This window comes from Chelonia mydas, chromosome 2, assembly GCF_015237465.2.
Source record: "Chelonia mydas isolate rCheMyd1 chromosome 2, rCheMyd1.pri.v2, whole genome shotgun sequence".
In the NCBI taxonomy this organism is placed as follows: Eukaryota; Metazoa; Chordata; order Testudines; family Cheloniidae; genus Chelonia; species Chelonia mydas.
Genome location: NC_057850.1, coordinates 2237408 through 2259120, shown reverse-complemented (window position 1 = coordinate 2259120; position 21713 = coordinate 2237408). Strand labels below are relative to the sequence as shown.

Below are 21713 nucleotides of genomic sequence, written 5' to 3'. Positions count from 1 at the left end.
CAGCTTCTGGCAAACAGAGGCTGAACACTCAGACCACGTGTTATACCCCTGCCCATCCTGGCTAATAGCCATTGATAGAACTAGATAAGTTCCTGGAGGACAGGTCCTTTTTTTAAACCCAGTTATAGTTTTGGCCTTCACAATATCCCCAGTAAGGACTTCCACAGCTTGACTGTGCGTTGTGTGAAGAAATACTTTATTTTGTTTTAAACCTGCTGTCTATTAATTTCATTGGGTGACCCCTAGTTCTTGTGTTATGAGAAGGAGTAAATACTTCCTTACTCACTATAGACCTCGATCATATCCCCCCTTGCTCGTCTCTTTTCCAAGCTGAAAAGTCCCAATCTTATTAATCTCTTCATACAGCAGCTGTTCCATACCCCGAATCATTTGTTGCCCTTCTCTGTCCCTTTTCCAATTCCAATAGATCTGTTTTGAGATGGGGTGACCACATTGGCACGCAGTATTCAAGCTGTGGGCGTACCATGGATTTAGAGAGAGGCAATAGGATATTTTCAGTCCGGTTCTCTAGCCCTTTCCTGAGGATTCCCAACTTTCTGTTCGTTTTTTGGCTGCTGCTGCACAGTGAGGGGATGTTTTCAGAGAACTCTCCACACAGACTCAGATCTCTTTCCTGAGTCACAGCAGCTAATTCAGACCCCGTCATTGTATATGTACAGGTGTACCTAGAGTACTATTTCACTAGCACACAGTCTGCACAGGGTTGGCAGCCATTACCTTATAGTCTTATTTTGTCTTTGTGTAAAAAACACTTTTTAAACACAGTTCTCACCACCTTCAGTTCCTCTGCCATGGCCACAGGCCTGCTGGCTGGCTACGGCACTTAAAAACACCAGTTTTACCAGACGTGCTAGCGCAGATAGCATTAGACGTGTGCGTTTATCAGTGTGACGGGCTCTCCTATCAGAAACTCCAGCCGGGAGAGCGGGGAGCGAGGAGCCTGGGCAAAGCAGTAGTGGAGGAAGGGCACTGAAGAGCACACGTCAGTGCCTTGCATATTGCCCATCCCCCAGCCATGTGGAGCCCAGAGCTCCTGATCTTCCGGGCCCCAAAGGGAAACAAATTAAATATTAGCTTAAAAATACATTAACGTGATTTAAAAGGGTGCCACCCTATAGACGGAGGCCATCTGATCAAGGGGAATCAACTCCCTCCCCCACGTATGGTTTGGCGTATGGAGTCAGCAGCCACAGGCTGGCCCAGCCGAGCCCAGGCCAGGCTGAAGAGGAATGTGGGGTTATCCCTCAGCTCCTGTAGATTCAGGCACCCATAGCCAGAAGTGGGCTGGGGAGCAGGTCATCCCAGCAGTGCCTAATCCTTAAAGTGGGCCTTCCCCAAGTGTTGTACCACAAACAAATCACAAGTCAGCCCCCAGACATCCTGGGGGGGCCACACAGGAAGGCTGAGTGCACCCCCTCTGACAACTGAGCAGAAGCAGCTCTAGGGATTCACCGAAGTTTCTGCTTTTGACCCAGTGACCAGGCCTGGAGTTAGAGTAAGTCTGTGCAAGCGGCTGGATTCAAACTGAGAATCGCAGTTCTTTTCCAGCGAGTCGCCCTCCTTCACAGAGCTGAGCCATACATGTACTTCCCAGCACTACAACGGCATTACTCCATTGGAGACCAGCGGTTCTGTCAATCCACTCAACAGCACCAGAGTGGTTTGCTCGAGTAGAAAAGCAATTCAAACAAAGGGCTGTCTGCACTTTGCACATGGTTATTCCTGCAGAGCCCCCTCCATTAGGGCAGCACGAACACTCCTCCAGCTGGTTTGGAGAATCACTGGACCCAGACTTCTCTAGAGCACCTGGCTCCACTCCACAGCCATCGCTTGTCCTTCAGGAGTTCGGAAGCACCTCCCACCCGGCTCATTTCAAGCAGTTCTCTCCAGGCCACATCATTTAGCTCTCGGGCCGAGTCTCCAGAGAGAGTGAAAGAGGGTCTGTGCTTTTAGATAGGACCACGACACGTGGGGACAGCGTCAGACAGAACTCTTCCAGTCCAAGCACCAGACAGGGTTAGGGCAGGGTGACCATTTATTTAGTGCCAACGTCCAGATAGAAAGTCCCTGCCTCAGGGGCAGAGCTCGGAGCTAGACGCTGAAGGAGGGATGCACAGCAATGGAAGAGGGTTTAGTGCTTTTTCCCCTAAAGTTATAAACACTTGGTGCCATGAGCAACCTCGGCGTTAACAGAGTACCTGCTCATAGGGACAGGTCGTTAGCACAGATCAGGGCCTGCTCCTAGCACCGGATTCAAGAGAAGGCTTGGCTGCATGCCAAGGCATGCGCAGTCCATGGGCTAACACTCCCCGTGGGAGAGCTGGACACTGATTGACTCTAGGTTATGCAGCCTGAGCGCAGCAGAAGCAGCCCAAGAGCACCCTCTCCAGCTAGGGCAGGGGTGGACAAACTTTTTGGCCTGAGGGCCACATCTGGGTGGGGAAATTGTATGGAGAGCCATGAATGTAGGGCTGGGGCCTGGGTGCAGGAGTGTGGGGTGTGGCGGGGGCTGGGGGCTCAAGAGTGAGCTCAGGGCAGGGGGTTAGGGTGCAGGCTCCAGCCCAGCACCACTTACCTGGAGTGGCTCTGGGGTGGCAGTGGCGTGCAGCAGGGCTAAGGCAGGCTCCCTGCCTGCCCTGGCCCCACACCACTCCCATAAGTGGTCAGCATGTCCGGCAGTGGCTCCTGAGGGTGGGGCGGGAGAGGCTGCTCTCGCCTGTGGGTAACATCCCAGAAGCTCCCATTGGCTGTGGTTCCCCCTTCCTGGAGAATGAGAACTGAGTGGGGGCGGTGCCTGCAGGCGAGGGCAGCGCAGGGAGCCCTCTGCCTCCCCCTGCGGCTGCAGGGACGTGGTGCCGGCCGGTTCCGGGAGCAGTGGGGGGACAGGGCAGGCAGGTAGCCGGTCTTAGCCCCGTGGCGCCACGAGGCTTTCAATCTGGCCCATGGGATTGCCAGCCCCAACAGGCTGGATCCAGCCTACGGGCCATAGTTTGCCCTCCCCTGTGCTAAGGGCTTGGAGGGCAGGGAGCATTTGGAGAGATTAGATACTAGAGGGCATTAAAAAGCTCATTTAGGAGCCTGCAACAGAAAACTGGTTGTTGGTGGGGAAGCACTTGGACTCTTCAACCAAGTCCATGAGATCTGTCCAAGAGGTGGGCAGTCTGGACATCCCAGGCAATTCAAACCTACCCCACGGTGCATCCAACAAGGAACACTCCCAGCCAGTTACAGACCTCCACCACAGGCAGCCAGCAACCTCCCACCTTTCAGACCTCAAAACAAATGCACCACTTCCCCACCTTCCAAGGTCCGGCACCCCATCCAGAAAGATCCCAAAGACACCACACACGCTAGATGGAGCCAACAGTCCTGCCCTACCAGGATGAAGGTGAAACCTCAGTTTCTCAGTAGCATATACAGGAACGATGGACAACTGGTGCTTAACAGTTACAGGATTAATCTAAAGGTTGATGCCAGAACACCACTGTAGGGCTCCCATGTGAATAATATGCTCCATGATACGCCGATCTAGCTCCCTGGATTGTTAGCAGTACTTGGTGTTGCTTGCTCCTAGTTTTCAACCTTTCAAGGGTTTGTTTTTTCTCCACATTTGTTTGAGGATTCTGTCTTTACTGCTTCACTGAGAGGGGTGTGACCCTTGTTCAAGACAGCTAGAGCAGAAGAGCCATCAGCTTCTGATCCTGCTAGCAAGGGACTGGCTTCTCCTCTCCCCTGCCAGGGTCAGGCCATCTGAGAAGGAGCTCTCTGCTAGCAGGAGCACCTCAGGGCAGCAGGAGGCACCAAGCCAACTCTCTCTCTAGCAGAGAGACATGCTCTATGTTCCTCAGCAGCTCACCCTTACCTGTGCTGGTAGCTGCAGCTGCTCCTTCCAAATACATCCTGCCCCTTCTGGGACATGCACAGGCTGGCCCGCCTGGCCCCTGCCCTCAAAACAGAAATATGGTCTCCACTTAAATGGAGACATTTCTCCTTCCTCATTCCAAACTGGAGCCTGGGGCTTTCTAGACTGGGAAGTTCCTTCTGCAAATGGGGAAGAGTTTAGGGTAGGAGGCCCCTAACACACCCAGTTCTCGGCTTGACGCAGGTGGCTGTAATGCTTGGATGGGAACTCCAGCCCCAGGCTCTGGATCCCGTGTGCCTTTTCCTGAGACCCCTTTCAGGAAGTTCTTATGAATGTCGGGTCTCACCAGCACCCAGCCCCAGAATAGGCCTCCCAGCCCTGCTGACCCATCTCGATCCTTACCTGGGGATGCAGGTTGCTCAGAAGGGCATCAAGCTGCGTGTCCAGAGTGCGGCTGCCAACGTTGACAGAAGCCTCAAGAATCTGGCACAAGCTCTGCTCAGAAAGAGACATTGCAATGCTGCGATTAGCACTAGGAAAAGGAACGGCCACTCCACTGGAAATGGAAGGGCAAAGACTTGGGGATCAGGAAGCAGAAAGACTCCGTGACAGTGATCCGAACATAGGAGACGCTATCCCAGTGCACACTAAGCTACGGGGACGGGGCTGTAAAGCAGTCACCTCCAAGTGGGAGCATAATCCAGCTGCTGTGGGTAAAGCACCGAGGAGGTTTCTGGAACTCGCCCATCTCCCGCCATTCTCCTGCTGCAGCCAGCCACAGAGCAGCACCTCCGCATACTGGCTGCTGCAGCCAGCCATGTAGGTCAGCAGACTTCGAACCCAGCCATTATTTCTCTGCTAACAGCACTCTGTCTTAGGGGGCTCTACTGGAAGGCCTCCCTATACAGGCAGTGGGAGCCAAGAAGCAGAGCAAGAGGAATCCAAGACAGAAGGAAATACAGTGGTCCCAGCACCGGAGTAGGGCATGGGGTGGAGGGAGTGGTAGAGAGATCATCAGCCTGCCAGGCCATCTGGAGGGGACTCCCAGCCCACCAGAGAGGTTGCTATACTCTGGCTCAGTAGCAGTAAGTTTGCCCCTCCCCGACAAAGAGAGGCACATGGTAGCACTAGCCTGGTCCCTGCCAATGGCAGGTTCAGCCTTTGCGGAAGAGGTATTAGAACCTGCCAATGCCACACTGGCCAGCCTCAGTGGTGCCATCCCTGGTGTGATTCCAGCCAAGCCAGAGCGTTTAGAGAAGGCAGGATTTGTCACCGTGCCACACTGCATGGGTCTGGGCACATGACCCGGCCTGTGGTATGAAGAGGAGCCTTCGAATGCTCCTTTGCTGCCAAAGCCTGGATCTCAGTCTGACTGCACCGGGCAGGCGAGAAGACCGAGCAGGGAAAGAAGCGACAGGACTGTGGATCCTCGAGGGGCACCCGGCTTGTACGGAGCATGTGCACACATGGGGAGCCTATCTTACAGGCAGTCTGCGCTCCTGTCCCACCCCCACTCGCTGGGAGCACCCTATTCAATGCTCCATGGATTACAGGTAGCCGTGGGGACACACAAGAGGGTGCCCCTCCGTCTCGCGGGAGCAGCGCGCGGAGCAGTTTACCTTGGTCACATAGAAAGCCTCTGTATGCTTCTTGTAGAGTGCGAGAATTCCCGGGACCAGTTTTGGGAGCTGCTCCTCGAGTTTTTCGCTGGGCAGCAGGTGACTCATGGGCCCAAGAGCCTTCACGACAGCGAGTCTCAGCTGCAGGGACAGAAACCACCGGCAAGAGTCACAGGCTTCCCAGCCAGCCCTAGCCCTGTATGCTGGGTCATGCTGCTAGACTGGCTCCAACACTGCCCCCACAGCAACACGACGGTCAGAGGGGTTGGTTTGTGCCCCGCTGGTGCCAGGAGGAGGTCTCAGGCTAGCCACCACGCAGACCGAGCCTGCTCCAAGGACCCACTGAAAGGTGCAGTGGCAGTGGAAGTTTGCCCACAGTGCTCCACCAACCCAAGGGCAAGGGGAGCTGGGTCTCACCATGCATTCAAAGGAGCCATTGGCATCAGGTGCTGAGAGAGAGGGTGGATGGCATAGCCAGGCCACCTTCCGTCACTCCCAAATCCAGCTAGGTGGAGCACGCCCAGTTTCTTCATGGATAGGATTTGGAAGTTTCCCCCTCTCCCTTAGACTCAGCTGACACCCTGATGGTAGCAAGGGGTGCACACACAAGACTCTCCCACTCCAAGCTGCATAACTTAGGGACGGAGAGACAACTACAGCTGTCCCGGGGGCAAACACTAGCATGGCATTAGAGAGCAAGACAGGTGCTTCTTCAGCCACCAGACTAGCGTCTTTAGGGTGGGATGGTGGAGAAAGGCAGACTCCCCTGCGTGAGCAGTGGGAGGCCCAGTCCAATAGTGGAGACGTAGGGGGAAGGTAGAAACCCACTGCCACACCCAGGCCTCACAAGCTACTAGCAAATGGCACAGCCGCACCTTGGCCTCCCGGCTCTGCAGCCAGATGTTGAAGAGCACATCATGGGCACTGAAGATCTCACCGGAGAAGGTGTCTTTCCTCACAGTGGGGTCAGGCGCTTTATCCAAGTTCGCCAGGTATTCCTGGATGCTCTCACTGAAATGCTGCAGAGCTACAAGACACAGGTTTCCTTACATTTAGATGCTACACACCCAGGGTTAAAGTTAACCGTAGGCTTTCGACTGAGGTCTGAGATGCTGCTGTTTGAGCAACATCCAGCGTCCTGGTGCAGGAACAATCCCACTTTAACACCACAGACCTCCAGCACTGAAGGTGCAGCCCGCAGGAGAGGTCTGCGGCTGTCACAGGTTGACAAGATCCTTTTACTGGCCTACTCCTGTGCTCTAAGGCCTGTATTTAAGCCCTTTAGTCCCCATTTTGGTGTAACGGCTCCTGACAACAGCCATTTAGAGGCTGAAGCGGGGCCGATGTCTCGACTTAGTCCGTATGGAAAGCAAAGAGGAGACCTGGTGTTCAGGCTCAGTGCAGAACCCAACCCAGAGGGTTCCCCTGGAGGGTGGATCCTCCTCATCTTTGTTTCAGGCTTTGACTAATCAATAGGTCTGACCGGTAGGTGTCTGGTAAAGGTTCCTAATCAAATACACAAGGGGTGGGCAGGAAGCATTGTGCAGAGAAGAGAGATGAGAACACACACAAGGCAGGTGACAGCGTGGGAGAAGCACACCTGGGTCTAGGATGGGAAGGAGAACAGGGGAAAGACAGGAAGGAAAAGAGGGGTTTTGTTTTTAAACATTAAATTAACCACGCTAGCCAGACTGACTGGCTACTACAGTAGCCGTGGCCCCCAACCTCCTTCTTCCTTTGAGATGCAGTGACCAGGCTGGCACAGGTTCTCACCCAGCTGATTTGTTTACTCCTTGGGCCAGCCATGTAGTTTTCTCAAGTCCCACCTTGCTATTGTCAGGAAAAATCAGGACTTTTCAGGTAAGCACAGAGAAGGGCCTAGACCCTTCATGTGGGATTTCCAGGAGCGTGTCTCCAGTGTGGGATGCAGGGCTACCCTTCCCACACCTCACTTTGGGTGCCCGTATTTAGTGTCCCCTCCAGCTTCCCCTGGGCCCTGCAGCAGAGGAGACTTCTGCCAAATGGGAGCTATTCAGGCATTTTAATCAGTGCCAATGTGAAGAGTTTGGTGAATTTTGAGGGCTTGCACTTGCTGCCTTCATATCCTTTTACGCGCCCAAAACCAACACGAACATCCCAAATTCATCATTTGAGTTAAAGGAAGAACATGCTTCCCACCCTGGGGCACGCTGCTTCCAGAGTCCCTGTAACACAGCTGAGGCCCTGGCACGCTGAGGCCCAGGAAGATTGATCTGCACTTACCTGAAAGTTTCCTTACAGTACTAAGGTCCACAGAGCCAGCTTGCCCTGGCACACAGGGTACGTCTACACTGCCCACTCAGCGCAGACTGATTGATTTGAGCCCAACCCCTCTTCCATCCACTCACAAGTCTGTCCGACTCAGGTCAGCAAGCGCACAGGACCAGAGTCCCGGGACCCTGCTGGGGAGAGGGTCAGAGCCAGAGTCTCACTGTGACCCTGGGCCAAGCCCTGTCATACTGCAGCTCAAGCCACAGACCAGTCAGAAGGGCTGCACAGTGCAGCACGGATGCAGAAGCCCGGCTGGGAGACCCTGGTCCAACAATCATAAGCCCAGGTTTACAATGCAGTGCGGACGCTCAAGTGCAGGCTTGGGAACTTCAAGTCCACAAGCCAGAGACCCGGGTTTTCAGTGCAGCGCTGACACACCCAGAGGAGAGATGGAAACGGACATGCAAAGACAAGGTCTGGTTCACTAGGGGAAGTGATGCCCAGTCTCTGCCACGGAGAAACGGCTGAGCTTTTTCTGGGATTCAGGAAAAGGGAATATGAAGGATCCTGGCTGTGGAAGGGGTCTCAGCTGGAGGGACCTCGTAAGGATAGGGCATTCATGGGCTGCCAGGTCTTGTTCCACCCTGAGCTGCATGCAGGGGTCTGCAGCCACTGTAACAGCTCCATGGGCTTTAGCAGGATGAACATAGGAAGATGCATCTACAGCTGCCTGGGCTCTGTTCCCTGCTGCCTCCTTCCCATCACTACTCACTAGGCAATTGGCAGGGAGGCGACCCACAACCAGCTACCCCTGGACATTAGCAATCCCAAATCTCTTCACGTTAGTCACCTGACCTTTGGTTCCCAGTTGTTTAGCTTTTAGCTCCATTGCTAGGCATCAGCCCCCCAGTGTGCTGGGCCTTCCAGCCCTGACCCAGGGCAAAGCCGTCTCTCCTATGCTGCCCCTTTCGATAAATATCCGAAACGCTACCTCGCCCTCGATGGCTACAAAAACTGTGACAAGGGTTAGGCCTCTGGTGCACAGAGGCTTCTGCAATGCCATGCTGGCCAGTACTGTCTCCTTGGATCCAGGCCGAGATGGGAGTACCTCTGGTGTCTTACCCTGCCACTGTATGCTCTTTGGGGCAAGGGCCGTTTCTCTTCTGTTTGTACAGCACCTAGCACCCTGGAGTCCTCAGCCCTGACGAAGGTGCTATGGTAGAGTACACACCATGAATCATGTAGTCCCACTAAGCCAATGGGGCAAGCACAGGCTTCAAGTCAAGCACCTTCCTAGGTGCTTTGCTGGACCAGGCGAGAGCCCGCAGCCCCTGGCAGACCTCAGCACCTTGTGTATGACAAAGGCCGTGTTCTCTGAGGAATGAGCACAGGACTGGGGATCAAGAATGCCCAAGGGGTGCTCCATGCCTTGATGCCAACTCACCGACCTTTGCACAGTCACTGCCCCTGGGTGCTGCAGCTGCCCTGAGGAAACAGGGGGAGACTGAATGATCTTTTGCAAAGAGGGGGAGCGTTAATGATTTGTAAGACACTGAAGATATTTAGCACTAAGTGCTACATGGCAGCACTAGACGAGAGAGCTTCATTATACTGGAAAGACAAGCCACCTGCATTATAACCAACTTCTTCCTGGTGGACTCAGTGGTGACTAGCGACCTTGCAATTCTATCGACAGCACTGACTCAAGCACCAAATCGCTGGCTGAGTGAGGCACAAGAGGGATACTTAAATGAGCTTCACTCACAACTTCAAATATTTTTCCTCCTCACAGCAGCTTTACTCTAACTCCTTGGGAAATCTGCAAGGATGCATGAAAGCTGTTTGGCAATTTCCATTATGCTTCAAACTGTTCAGTGCATCAGCATTCACTTTCAGGGAGTCCACTGGACTGCGTTAGTCAGCACCAGAGAGAGATTTTGATTGCTGCATTCTAGCAAACTCAGAGTCTCTCCATGTCACTTTGTTATTCCAGCAACAAGAGCTAGTTTCCAAGACTAGCTGTGCTGCAGAGCGTGGTCACAGAAATCTCTCCCCTGCAGCTTGAGGGCCATTCAAAGGTTCTGCCTGAATCCATTTGTTCCCAATGCAGAGCTGCCCCAGCACTGAGGCCCCTGCGCTCACACATCAGCGAGTGGGGATGCTGCGGTGGCCAAAGAGGCTGCTCGCCCAGCAGAGTTGAGAGCAAAGCTGCTGCATCTGGCAAAGCCTTTGAGAGTAGATCAGTGCTCGCACAGACCCGCCCTCTTTTCAGCTGGCTGATGAAGGAAGCCACAAGTTTGAAGCATCCCCTACTGGGATATTTGAGACTACAGTTTCACCTCCAGGTTCCTGTGATGACTACAGGACTCTGTCTTGGGCCGTAAGACAGTAACACAATAGCCCAGAAAAGCCTAACGGGGCAGGTGGTTACAAAGCGACTGAACAAAGATGCAGACGTAACCCACCAGCCAGACAAACCAAGAACCACATCAAACTTGACCCAATGTGCAAGATTGCCAACAGAACGCAGGCCCAAAGCCTGCTCTCAGCTCTGTGGGCAGCTCCAGCTGGCGTCAAAAGAAGACCCAGCATCGGCGTCAGCTACAGCCCACAAGCACGAAAAGCTCAGCTCATCTGTTGGCCAGACCCAGACGCTCTGACCCCCCCCCACCCCACCCCAGCTGTAGGCTCATGTTTTCCACTCTGTCCCCCCCACTTCACATGAAGTGTCACTGAGCGGAGGCTGTTGGCGAACTCCCAGGGATGTTCAATTCTATACATCTTCAGTAAATGTCACTCTGAGGCAAAAACATCACTGAAAGCCAACATCACTTGGTCTCCTGCCTCTGAAAGCAGTTTTGAGACCAGTGAGTTCACAGTACAAGCCCCCCCGCTCCCGGAAGCTTATAGTTAATAAAGCTCTTTGGGGCAGGACTCAAGTTTTCTGAAGTACTTTGCCCATTTTAGGTGCAGAGATAGTCGGCAGAAAGGAAGAGCTGGGAAATCCCAGCCCAGTGATTACTTTGTTCAGAACTGTGACTAGGTAAAGGCATAAGTTTAGTTCACCTCCTTGAGGGATGGGGAGAAGCAGGAGGGTTCCTAGGCCTGTTGGAAGTAGATTTGGGGGAGAAGATGCAGCAATGGTGCTGCCAGAATTTTGAGACTAGAACTGATCCGTCAAGCTTTCATTCAAGTTTTCCCGCCTCAGTTGGCAAAAAGGGACATTCCTCACCCCCTACAAAGAGCCATTTTAGTCCTGTGCGGCTTGCCCCCCCAAAATTCGTCACCCCTCCACCACTCACATCCTTGCCCAACACGTCTCCACGCTGCCCTCAGCTAGGAGAGAGCTCAGACTCCTTGTTCACTGCCCTCAGTCCACCAACTGCAACACAGAGACCACATCCCGAACCAAAGTTCCCACTGCTTCCTCCTCACCCATTTTATAGGGCACTGAGCAGGCAAGAGGGCGGAACAGACCTGGGTTAGATTCAAGCCAGTGCCCTAGAAATGAAAGGCTCAGTATCCTACCCCCGAGGCAGCCATCTCCCAAAGCCAAGTCATTTAAAATACTGCAGTTCTGCTCTGAAACAACCTTCCCGGCCTTCGGGCTGAGTCTTTCCTTCATAGGATGAAGTAAGTTCCTTTGTAGTGAAAGCTAAGGGAGATACAGCTCCCAAAGACAACCCTTCAGAAGTCATCACAGCCTCAGTAAAAAGGAACAAGCTACCTTACCATAGCAAAACACAGACTTCATGTGGTCCTGTTTGGCCATTCCCAGCATTGGCAGCATGGTCCCAAGGATGGAATTTAAGAAAGGCACCATCCCAAACACTGCAAGGGAAGAAGAGAGAAAGTTACAGTGGAGCAAGGTGAGTTGAGGCCGGGATCCTGTGGAAGAAGAATATGCAACCATGTAGTTGGAGACTGCCTGAGAACGCATATGTGGAGCTGGTCAAATGAAGGTTGAGCAAGCAACTCGCTTTGGCATCTAACATTGGAGCCCCCGACTCTGCAGCCTTGACAATCTAATGGGGTTTGCGTGCTTGTTCTGAAGCACAAAAAGGGTAATTTGGTGATAAAAAGGAAGCTGCTGATTTCAAGAGCTCAGGTACAGAGCCTACAACCCCAAAGTTATAAATGGAGTTTCAGCAGCTAGCAGCCCCTCAAGTGCCTGGAGTTGTATCAGTTTAGACTGCCCCCAAGATGCAGGCTTCTGACCAGCCAAGAGCCACTTACTGCCAGACATTTCGTTAGCCAGCAGATCAATTTGGAAAAACAGCAGATAGGCAGGGGCTTTGGAATCTGTGTAGCCCAACAGCAGGCTTGGTTTTAGTGAGGCTTTCAACACAGTCCTATGGGACACGCCCATAAAAAATTAGGGAACTGGGTTGAGATTAGATTACTAGAATGGTGGCTTCCCAGACCACTGTGCCCCTTTCAGGAGGCTGATTTGTCTTGCCTACCCCAAATTCCTGCAGAATCAAACATACAAAAGTGTCACAACACACTAGCACTGAACAATGGTGGACTCTCCTTTTTACCACTAATTATAAAATAAAATCAACTGGAATACAAATATCGCACTTACATTTCAGTGTATAGTCTATAGAGCAGTATAAACAAGTCATTGTCTATGAAATTTGAGTTTGTCCTGACTTCGCTAGTGCTTTTTATGTAGCCTGTTGTAAAACTAGGCAAACATCTAGACGAGTTGATGTATCCCCTGGGAGACCTCTGCATACCCCCAGATCCATTGTACCAGAAGATAAGAACATAACTGCCATACCTGATCAGTCCAATGGTCTATCTAGCCCAGTATCCTGTCTTCGGACAGTGGCCAATGCCAGGTGCCCCAGAACAGAATAGGGAATCAAGTGATCCATCCCATCGCCCATTCCCAGCTTCTGGCAAACAGAGACACTTCAGTGAAATAATCTCACTGCTTCTACCAGTGGGGTGGGGGCAGTGTGAACAGCCATGCCAAAAAGGGCAGAGGTTCTTTAGTGTAAGTTCATGTTCTTTGCAAACTCTTCAGTTGGCACCTTGATTAAATGGTTCTGACAAACCGTGTCCCTAACCTCTATCCCTGCCCATCCTGGCTAATAGCCATTGATGGACCTATCCTCCAGGAACTTATCTAGTTCTTTATTTTAACCCTGTTAGTCTTGGCCTTCACAACATCCTTTGGCAAGGAGTTCCACAGGTTAACTGTGTTGTGTGGAAAAAAAATACTTCAGGGAGGTTTAAAAACCAAACAAAAGGAAGTATTTTTTTCTACACAATGCACAGTCAACCTGTGGAACTCCTTGCCAGAGGATATTGTGAAGGCCAAGACTAACAAGGTTCAAAAAAAGAACTAGATAAGTTCCTCGAGGATAGGTCCATCACTGGTTATCAGTCAAGATGGGCAAGATGTGTGAACAATTGGTTCAAAGCTCAAGCTCAAAGAGTAGTTATCAGTGGCTCACTGTCAGACTAGGAGGGCATATCTAACAGGTCCTGAACAGACCCTGTGGGACCAGTACTACTCAATATTTCCGTTAATGACTTGGATAATGGAGTGGAGAGTACACTTATAAAGTTTTTGAATTATACAAGCTGGGAGGGTTGCAAGTACTTTGGAGAACAGGATTAGAATTAGAGAGGATCTTGGCAAATTAGAGAACTGGTCTGAAATCAACAAGATTAAATTCAATAAAGACAAGTGCAAAGTATTACATTTAGGAAGGTGGGGGCGGGAAAATCAAATGCATAGCTACAAAATGGGGAATAACTGTGGCTAGGTGGTAACACTGCTGAAAAGGGAAACATGGGGGTTATAGTGGATCACAAACTGACTAGGAGTCAAGCCTTTCTTGCTATTGCATCACATTAATATTCTGGGATGTATTAACAGGAGCGTCTATGGAAGATAAGAGGTCACTGTCCCACTCTACTCAGTACTGGGGAGGTCTCAGCTGGAGGATTGTGTCCAGTTCTGGGCCCCACCACTTTAGGAAAGATGTGGGTAAACTGGAAAATCCAGAGGAGAGCAACAAAAATGATAAAAGGTTTAGAAAACCTGACCTAGGAGGAAAGGTTTAAAAACTTGGTAAGTTTAGTGTTGGGAAAAGATGACTTATCCACTGCCCCCTCAGCTGTATGTGCTAAGGGCTGTTCTAAAAAGAGGACAGAACAACTGTTCTCCATGTCCACTGGTGGTGGGAAGTAGTATTAGGCTTAATCTACAGTAAGGGCGATTCAGGTTAGAAAGCTTTTAATATCTAACTCTAGGGGGAGTTAAGCTCTAGACTAGTCTAAGGAAGGTTGTGGGATCCCCATTGCTGGAGGTTAAGAACAGGCTGGACAAACACCTGTTGGGATGGTCTCGGTTTACTTGGTCCTGTCTCAGCACAGGGGACTGGACTAGACGGCCTCTCTAGATCCCTTCCAGCCCCACATTTCTGAGTCTAGGTCTGCCCTCTCCACTAGTGATGCCCTGCCCTAGAGATACTGTTTCTAGCTGATCACCAGGTAGCCTGCAAGGAATGGCTGGAGACAGCAGCACAATACTAATGGACACTGCTCGACTTTCATGACTACTTTGCCCACAAGCAGTGACGGGTCGTAAGAGCGCACATCATGGCTTAGTTTCACTTGTGAATTCCACACTTTAACCTGGATTTGCAGGATATGGATGCTGAGCGTGGAAGGTGGCTACCTGCTACTCAGTGAAAGCTCAGTGCTCAGAGCACTAGACAGAGGCCCAAAGAGAGTCCCGGAGAGACTCCCAGAGGCAGAAAAGGGTCATCCAATTCTTCGGTTTCAGAAGAGGAGCAGCTGTGGCTGACCACCAGAATTAGAGACAGCGTCCAGGGCACTTCCAAGTACTTGCAAAGTCTCACTGGCGCCATGTGTGGCCGTCCTTCCTCTTGGTCAAGTAAACCTCCAGGACACAAAGGGGGAAAACTGAAGGCAAAGCTGTTACGTGTCCTGCCCAGGGTCACAGCAGGTCAGTGGCAGAATCAGAAGTAGAACCCAGATCGGACTCCCAGGCTCTCGCTCCAGCCACACTGAGCTAGTGACTTAGCTTCCGTGCTCCAGCAAGAACTGGAGAATCCCTAACTTTCAAGGACACCCTGGACCACACTCCAAACTGCTGCAAGGCAGACCCACAAAAAGCTGGTGCAATGTCTGCCTCCAGCTCCATTCAATCGGAATCCTATTGCAGCAGCCTCGACTTCTCAAAATGGGGCTGTCTGTCCTTTAATTTACCAAGGGCCTGGCTTTCAGCCACCATGGACTAAAACAAACAGCCAGGCAGGACAAGTTCTGGAAAGCACCACCTCTTCCACCACAGGCTCCAGGCATGGTCTCCTCAGCCCATCTGGAGGCAGGAGAGGCACGGTAAGCTACTGTATAGCAAACAAGTAAATATTCCCCCCTTCGGATTAGAGGGTTGAACCTGCAGTGCCTCTTCCTAGCACAGACTTTCCAAACCCTCTGGCTGTACAAAACCCAGTTTTGAGTGAAATCCAGTGTGGTAGTTTTTTTTTTTTTTTTTTTTTTTTAAATAGGAAGTATGCCAACTGCATTGAACTTCTTTGCAGAAGTTCACCACATCATGGAGGTGGCATAGTTTATCCTGGGACTATACCAGCTGAAGTGCTCTCAAAACAACTCTTCCCACAAACAAGCGGTATCTCCACGTTTACCCCCAGCCCACGGAATCACCTGCGTCTCCAGTCATCCTCTTCCTAACAAAAAGATTAGCTGCAGATAGGGCAGATAACCTACCGTTTGACACAGAGAGGTTTGCGAAAGTCTGCATGATGAAATAATGAGGCAGGATCCCCGGCTGAAATTTGGTCAGCACCTCCTCCATCACTTTGTTGATAAAACGCCTCCCCACAGCAACCAGGACATTGCTTGCTGCTTGCTGCCAGTCATAAATGATTTCCTACGTCAAATAGAACAAGACCACATTAAACGAACAAACAGTTATGGATCACCCCTGCAAGATGTTCTCCGCACAATAGTTCCTATTATCCAAGGAGAGCATATGCACTTTCCCATGCTGCCTGGTCAACTCGAAGTTTGCAGGACAGACCACATATACAGAAAAATGGCAGATTTGGGGGGGGAGAAGGGCACTGGAAAAAAAGTCAGTCCCCAGGCAGAATGCATGCCTACCTGGGCATTTACGTGACACCCCCTGGAATAGCAGCTGCCTGTCATGCTCATTACAGTGTGCATACAAACAAGCCAATTAAGATTTACACACACAAAACTAAACAGCTACCCAGATATGTAAGTCTGTGCAAGACTAGAAGACTGACAATCCCAGGCTTCTCCTGAGCATCTAGAGCCCCTTCTGCCACTCAGCTGTGGTCTCTTAAGCAAGGCTAAAGAGATGCCAAAGGAGAGAGACAGGCCCACCACATCCAGAAGGGGAGTGGCAGCAACTGACGTGACGAAGGGAGGAGAGAGGGGAAAGACCGAGGAACGAGTCAGAACCCTTGCAGCTCCTAACTCCAGATCAGAAATGGATACGATGAGGAGAAATGGTGGGAAGCATCACGGAACGAGCCAAATAGATAAAAAGTACAGTAACTCCTCGCTTAACGTTGTAGTTCTGATCTTGAAAAATGCTACTGTAAGCGAAATGATGTTAAGCGAATCCAATTTCCCCATAAGAATTAAAATGCAAATGGGGGCGGGGGGGTTAGGTTAGGTTCCAGGGAAATTTTTTTTTGACAGACAAAAGATTTTTTTATATATATATACACACACACACACACACACACACACAAAGTTTTAAACAAACAATTTAATACTGTACACTGCAATGATTGTGAAGCCTGGCTGAGGTGGTGGAGTCAGAGTGTGGAAGAGGGTGGGATATTTTCGGGGCAAACACCGAAAGGCAACCCCCTCTGCCCTCGCCCACTGCATTCACTGCACTTGAAGACACAAAGGAAGCAAGTGCTGGACTCTGGGGGAGGGGTCCTGACCCGAGAGTTTGGCAAGTTATCTGCTGGAGCATGTGGTGAGAAACTGCTTGAATCTAGTATAGTTTGATAGTTAATATATTTTTTATTGTTTTATCCAATCCAGTGTGTTCAAGCTGAAGTCTGTGGATCACTACATTTGGGGTAACAAGTTGTGTGCATATTATTCCCTTAAAGGAATAACAGACTCAATACATTTGCACTGTCTAGGAGAGGGCAGGGCAGACAGGACAAACATTTCTGCGGGAAATGGTCCTGCTTTGAGCAGGGGATTGGACTAGATGACCTCCTGAGGTCTCTTCCAACCCTAACATTCTTATGATTCTCTTATGATTTCCCAGGGAATGCCTTACTGCTAAAATGATGAACTAGCACTCTGCTGAGCCCTCAAGGGTTGTGGTTAATGTAGCCTCACATGCTACAAGGCGGCACGAATGGAGGGAGGGAATGGGCTTGTCAGCACTGGTTCTCCACTTGTAAGTTAACTCTCTTCTCTTCTTGTGCCAGTATATTTATGCTTGTATCTGCAATTTTCACTCCATGCACCTGAAGAAGTGGGTTTTTTACCCACGAAAGCTTATGCCCAAATAAATCTGTTAGTCTTTAAGGTGCCACCGGACTCCTCGTTGTTTCAGGGAACTTAGGGGAGCGAGGAGCTGATGGGGGGCTGCCGGTCCACCCTGGTTCCAAGCCCCCACCAGCTAGCTCCAAAGGGCTGCTCTTTCTGCCAGCAGTGGACAAAGCAGGCGGCTGCCAAACAATGTTATAAGGGAGCACTGTGCAACTTTAAACGAGCATGTTCTGTAACTGATTAGCAATGGAACAAGTTAACCGGGACGACGTTAAGTGAGGAGTTACTGTAACAGAACTAGCTATAGCTTCCTGCTCATACCTTTGACTTGGTCATTTCATTGGATGCCAGAAAGATAACGATTTTGGCCGTGCTTTTGTCCAGACAAGCAATGTTATTCTTCACGACCGCTTCCATTGCCTTCAGGATTATTGTACGGTGGGGATAAGCCATCTGAGGAAAACAGAGCCACACGTGAGTCCCAACGCTAAATGCAAGTCAGACCATCAGCTAGATCTCCACCCGAACAAAGCGCTCACCACCCTTTGAACGGTTTCAGCCTATAGGAGGGGTCTGCAGTGCACACATCAGCCTCAGCAGAGAGCCTTGGGGGCACCCCCGGTTAGCTTTGGCCATGCTGAAAAGCTGACTAGTCCTACTCTTCTCTGCCTGTTTCTGATACGCGACAGTCCTTACCTCTCAGACCAGTTTGTTTCTTGAATAGACTCTTGGGAGCAGCTTTGACAGAGACTTTTTAGAGTCCCAATGATAGTAACCCATATCCCTTTAGGCATTGCTCCTGCACTCCTCCCAGCCGTCCGCTCAGGTTACTGACAAATCTCCTGATCAGTACTGCAGACGGACGGGATTCTTTCTGCATCCCGGCCCTAAAGGCAGAGAGCAAAGCCATACCTTTTCATGCTGCCGCAGATATTCATCACAGGAGTTTAGGATCTCTTCAGGCTCGCTCTCTCCCAAGTAGCACAGAGCATTGTAGATCTGTTCTTGGACTAATGGGTCCTTATCAGTAGTGGCATCCATCAGTGTTACGGCAAGTTCTGAGAAAGATACACTAAGCATGAAACACGCTTTCCAACACCAATACAGGAATCTCTTCCTAGAAGAGAGGGAAGAGCCACTGCTGCCCCTACCACAGGCACGTCTGTTCTCCCACGAGAGAATGGCAAGCCAGGACTCCCAGCTTTCCTTTCCTCTGGTCCACAAGAGGCCATGGCTCTGATGGAACATCCCTGCCACAGCACCTGCCTCCCAACCTTCAACTCGTCTGGGGTGAATCGCTCACCTCCACCCCTTCTAAAAAACCCCACACCTGAGCAGGGTCCAGAAAAACAGTTCCCCCAGCATCCCCATATATGTTCTGACAGTTCCCAGTTAAGCCCCCTTTATCCAGTGCTGAGGCTCCACTTCTCCTGGTGGTTCAGTGACCTACATTCTCTCCAATTAGAGAGCTCTCAGCTCCTATTTTGTCCTAAGGCAGCTTTCCACACAGCTGGCTCCTCAGTCAGTCACCTCTTAGTTTAACTTTGCTTTTTGAGACGGCTACGTATGTGGTTACAGCCGAGTGCAGAGTACAGACACTGCACGGGTACGAACAGCACAGCTTAGATGAGCAAAGTGCCCGACACACTCGAACCCCCAGCATACACATCCTACGGGGCGGGCTCTCGACACACCCAAGCAGGGTCTCCCACACCTACGCTGCTATGTTTAGGCAGCCTCTGCCTTTCACCAAGGCACGTGGCAACACATGCACTGGCCGTCTTCCACATGCAGCCCTCAGTGTAGACAGAGCCTTAATGGATCAAACACCAAGTCTCTTTGCAAAACAGGTTTCGTAGACCTGGAATTGGTTCCATAGCCCTTCTCGGAACCCTCTCCAGTTTTCAGATACCATTTGTGAGTTCCCGCTGCAAAATCCTTCAGAGAATCCCCTTCTCAATATGGACTTCACTATCAGGCTGCTTAGCTTTTGCTCCCAAGGCTGTAAGGGTTGAGCCATCTGTAGCACTGGAGGAGCTTAGAATCAGGCTGCACAAGAAGCTCTCAGGAAAGAAACCTACACTGGCTCTCAAGGGATGAGCTGAGGGGATCAAAGAGGACTTTTCTGTCCCTAAACTTCTGTGATGCTCAAGTCTTCTTAACCTGCTGACATCCCCTTTGATTAGCCCTGTCTGGAAGTGAAAGGAGCCCAAGTCAATGCTCTGGCAGCTGGCAAGAATAGAAGGACATCCATAGCTGCAGGGGCAACAGACCTGGGACCAACATGCCCAACTAGCCAGTTCAGGAGCTGAAAGGTAGGCTGCAGCACCCTGCTTTGGAGAGCAGAAATCCACCACCTAGAGGGCATTTTATAAAGAGTTATTTACAGCAGAAGGTCCCATTAGGGCTCCTCAGGCCCCATCTCAAGGATGGTCTGAAGATTGGGCTCAGGGAGAGGGCACCAGCTAGAGATTCCTACTTCAGCCAAGAAGGTACACTTGTTACTACCTTTATGGCTTGTGACCAGCATTCCCCCAGCACTGGCACACAGCACCAGAAGCATGCAGACGTTCAGCACCAAAGAGGTTAACTGTAGTTTGAGGAGAAGCAGTGTATTTCTCGTCAGACTGAATTAATCCAAAGATTATTCATTGGCAAAGGCTTTGAAAGGTCAGTGATGTTAATGAGATCAGATGTACAGCAGCAGCCTCCCTGCAAGCATCCTGCATGAAGCCAGCAGCTCAGTCACAGACCAGGAAGGATGGCTGCTAACCTTTAGAGCCAGTCGATAGGAATGTCTATGGAATTAAATCTGTAGACACCAGGGTGGGCAGAACAGAAGATTACAGAAGAAGTTCTAATGGTTAATTACTCTCATTGTTAAAAATCCAGACTAATTTGTCTAGCTTCAACTTCTAGTCATTGGATTGTGTTAGACCTTTCTCCGCTAGAATATCAAATACTTCTTCCCCATGTAGGTATTTACAGACTGATCACATCACCCTTAACCTGCTCTTCTTTAAGCTAAATAGACTCATAGGAGTCAATCTAGCACTTTTGAACATTTTTACAAAGCTTATTCTCATGGCTCTTCTCTGAGCCCTCTCCAGTTTATCAACATCCTTCTTGAATTGTTGATGCCAGAACTGGACACAGTACTCCAGGAGTGGTCACAACAGTGCCAAATACACAGTAAAATAACCTCTACTCCTTCTTGAGATTCCCCTTTTTGTCCATCCCAAGATTGCGTTAGTCCTTCTGGCCATAGCATCACAATGGGAACTCAAGTTAAACTGATTACCTACCATCCACACCAAATCTTTTTCAGAGTCACTGCTTCCCAGGACAGAACGCCCCATCCTGTAAGCATGGCCTGCAATCTCTGTTCCTAGGTGGTTACATTTAGCCATATTCAAATGCATATTGTTTGCTTGTGCCCAGCTTACAACCTGATGTGGATCGCTTGGTATCAGTGACCTGGCTTCTTCATTTACCACTCCCACAATGTGTGCCATATCAGCAATCTTTACCAGTGACGATTTTGTTTTCTGCCAGGTCACTGATGAAAAGAAGTTAAGTAGCCTTGGGCCAAGAACTGATCCCTGGGGGACCCCATTAGAAACTCACCCACTCAAAGCTCCGTTTACAGTTACATGGGGGCCTATTATGTAGTTCTCTTTAAGCACTGTCCAGAGTGCAATTCACGCAGAGGTACAAAATATGACTCACTGAAGCTCAAACTCAGATATTTAATACCCATCAGCTGGCCAGGTCCAACCTTGACTGTCAGCTTCTCTTGCTTGCCTCTCAGAGAGCTAATACATGAGGCTTTTTGCCTTGACTCACTCTCTATTACCTACATTTCCCCTAGTTTCTAAAAAGGAGGCATTTTTCTAGCTTCTTGGTCTTGCATCAGCTGTCTCCAGATTAGCGAGTCTGCCCCATACTCAGTTTTGCATATAGAAGCTTTGCCAAGTTTAGCACGCAAGACTATAAAGCAGATGCTCTGGGAGCAGGATCCAGATAAAGTCAGTGTGAATCAGATAGGGCTAGACTAGGATAACAGAAACCACACTAGGTTTGCTCGCTGCAGAGAACCAGGTAACATTCCCTCTTCCACAGCATGGCGAACTACTGGCCACACTCTTTTAAACATTGAATCAGCCATACGAAGCCTGTTTGAGAAGATGCCTATGGGCTCACCTCAAGATACCTGAAAAGAGGTGCTCAAAATACACCAGGACAACAGGGACTCTAGGGAGGATCTTTGTGCCGCCCAGCGGAAGGCGCAGGTCGGAACCCCAGGCCCTTCTGCTCGGAGCCAGCAGAGGCGTTTTTGCTCTACCCTCAGTTGATGACGAAACCACCGTCTGTCTTCTCTGTAGCCCAACAGCACATCC

At 50.5% G+C, this 21713-nt stretch overlaps 1 protein-coding gene across 10 annotated transcripts in view; it reads right to left on the bottom strand.

The window, feature by feature from the left end:
* Positions 1-21713, bottom strand: part of MROH1 (maestro heat like repeat family member 1) — a 107864-nt gene that overhangs the window by 74906 nt on the left and 11245 nt on the right. For 9 of the 10 annotated variants that reach the window (XR_005224213.2, XM_037891795.2, XM_043538926.1 and 6 more), the window contains 7 exons: positions 18226-18371; positions 17635-17766; positions 15529-15691; positions 11485-11583; positions 6378-6529; positions 5503-5643; positions 4286-4378 (listed from right to left, as the gene is read on the bottom strand). Coding sequence is in view for 9 of the 10 variants with exons in the window: in XM_037891795.2 (XP_037747723.1) it covers positions 4286-4378; positions 5503-5643; positions 6378-6529; positions 11485-11583; positions 15529-15691; positions 17635-17766; positions 18226-18371 (926 nt within the window). In the remaining variant the exon portion in view is untranslated. Of the gene's footprint in view, positions 1-4285; positions 4379-5502; positions 5644-6377; positions 6530-11484; positions 11584-15528; positions 15692-17634; positions 17767-18225; positions 18372-21713 lie in introns of those variants that run through there. The other variant, XM_037891800.2, reaches the window with a different exon arrangement.